General features: G+C 51.1%; 1 protein-coding gene across 1 annotated transcript in view; it reads right to left on the bottom strand.

The window, feature by feature from the left end:
• Nucleotides 1-2,500, bottom strand: part of ptprsa (protein tyrosine phosphatase receptor type Sa) — a 195,323-nt gene that overhangs the window by 21,630 nt on the left and 171,193 nt on the right. Inside the window, exon 19 of the mRNA XM_062555340.1 lies at nucleotides 1,189-1,349. Within this exon, the coding sequence (XP_062411324.1) occupies nucleotides 1,189-1,349 (161 nt within the window). The remainder of the gene's footprint in view (nucleotides 1-1,188; nucleotides 1,350-2,500) is intronic.

Below are 2,500 nucleotides of genomic sequence, written 5' to 3'. Positions count from 1 at the left end.
GGAGAGAGAGAGAGGAGAAGAGGAGAGAGGGAGGGAGGGAAGAAACCCAACCTGTCGAGCAGAGAGGGGAGCAGGAGCGGACACACTTCTCTCGTCTCAACTCCACTCTCAGCTTTCCTTTCATTTCCTTTTGTTTTCTTTCTTTCCTACGCTCTATTCAGTTCAAGTGTGCTCTCTCTCTATCTCTCTCTCTCCCCTCATCCCTTTTCTCCTACCACTCTATTCTCTTTCTCTTCTTCCATCTCTCTATCCCTTTCTCCTCACCCCTCTTCTCCACTCTTTCTGAGGCAGCAAGACAGAACGAGAGAGTGAGAGAACAAGAGAAACAGAATGCATGAGAGAGAGAAAGATAGAGAGAGAGAGAGAAGGAGCAAAAAGACTGAAGCAGAAAGAAAGTGGGAGAGAGAGAGAGAGAGAGAGAGAGAGAGAGAGAGAGAGAGAGAGAGAGAGAGAGAGAGAGAGAGAGAGAAGTAGAGGTGATCCAAGGTTAAGCTGTCAGAAGCAGCCATTAGCATGCCCTTTCTGCTGCCCCTTTCCTGCTCCTCCACTGGTTAAATTCCCCCTCCCCCACACACACTGCCCCTCTCCTGCTTTAATACCCCCCTCCCCCACACACACTGCCCCTCTCCTGCTTTAATACCCCCCTCCACCACCGCACACTGCCCCTCTCCTGCTTTAATACCCCCCTCCACCACCGCACACTGCCCCTCTCCTAGTTAAATGCCTCCCTCCACTACTCTTGTCCTGCTTTAACTCTCCTCATCCTGCTGTAATGCCCCAACACCACCCCTCTACTCACAGACAGACAGGCACACAGATAGATACACAGCCAGACTTTGAGCATCAGCTACAGGGGAGGCAGAGAGAGAGGGAGAGACAGATTCACACAGACAGACAGACAGATAGACAGACAGGCAGGCAGACAGGGTTTGGGGCATCAACTATAGGAGAGTCAGAAAGAGGGAGAGACAGATTCACATAGACAGACAGACAGATAGACTGACAGGCAGGCAGGTAGACAGACAAGAGACACAGAAAGACAGAGACAGACAGAGACAAACAGACAGACAGAACATAGGGTCTCCCTGCAGAAGAGCAAGTCTGCATCCTATCATCTATGGGCTGCAGAAGAGCCCGCCTCACACACATCCAGCAGGGCTGGGATTGGCCGCTGGCGGCGCCACTCACTTCTTGTAGAGCAGGATGGCGATGACGATGCAGATGATGAAGACGACGGCGAGGACGGGCCCCACGACCCAGATCAGACCGTCTCCTCCCGACTCCACCGGCTGAGTGTTCACCTCCGCCACCGTCACCGCCTCTGTGAACGGGCTCGTCACAAACATCCTCTGCACACACACACACACACACACACACACACACAGACACATTCATACAGATATGACACAAAAATGCATCCATAAACACACACACACACACACACACAGATGCACACACAAACAAAGACACAAAATGATGTGGTTAGTTTCATGTGACTCATGTTGGGAAGCATTTCTAGTATAAGCTGTTCCGTAGTGTAACCTGCATCAGGTGTGTGTGTGTGTGTTAGTCCTGCAGTCATGTAGTGTAAGGTGTTCCGTAGGAGACCTGCATCAGGTGTGTGTGTGTGTGTGTGCTAGTGGAGCCGCGCAGTGGGATCAGAGCTAAGAGAATGCGGGGTGTAGTGTGTGAGGCTTGTTTGTTCATCTGATTAATTTCAGCTAAGACCTGACACCTGCACTCCCTGCTTTGATGATGCAGAGTTCAGCGTGCGGTCAAAGACACACACACTTGATCGTATCCACGTGTCCCGCCTTGTCTCGTCTAGCCTTTCAATTCCGACGCTGCTCTTTCATTTCATCACGGCTTTCATGTCATTCGCCACCTTTCCTCAGATGTGTGTGTGTGTGTGTGTGTGTGTGTTTATGTGTGGGTGTGCATGTGTGTGTGTGTGTATGCATGTATGTGTGTATGTATGTGTGTGTGTGTGTGTGTGTGTGTGTGTGTGTGTGTGTGTGTGTGTGTGTGTGTATGTGTGTGTGTGTGTGTGCGTGTGTGTGTGTGTGCAAGTGTGTGTGTGTGTGTGTGTGTGTGTGTGTGTGTGTGTGTGTGTGTGTGTGTGTGTGTGTGTGTGTGTGTACACTGCACTACATTAAACTACGTTACATTACACTTGTCATTCAAAGCAGCCAGTTCACTGCTGGAGCAACAACAACCCCCCCATCCTGGATGCCCCCCATCCCTTCACTATGACAACAGGCCATCATGGCTGGATGCCCCCCATCCCTTCACCATGACAACAGGCCGTCATGGCTGCCAAAGGGGCCTCCCTCCACCTGCTGAATCTCACAGTTGCATTGTGGGCCGTGCGCCCATGATGCCCTGTTGTGTGTGTGTGTGTGTGTGTGAGTGTGTGTGTGTGTGTATCATGTGTGTGTATCATGTGTGTGTGTGTGTGTGTGTGTGTGTGTGTGTGTGTGTGCAAATGTGTGTGTGTGTG

The sequence above is a fragment of the Sardina pilchardus genome, chromosome 15 (assembly GCF_963854185.1).
Source record: "Sardina pilchardus chromosome 15, fSarPil1.1, whole genome shotgun sequence".
In the NCBI taxonomy this organism is placed as follows: Eukaryota; Metazoa; Chordata; class Actinopteri; order Clupeiformes; family Clupeidae; genus Sardina; species Sardina pilchardus.
The sequence above is the reverse complement of the archived record's forward strand: the minus strand, read 5'-3'. Positions and strand labels throughout refer to the sequence as shown.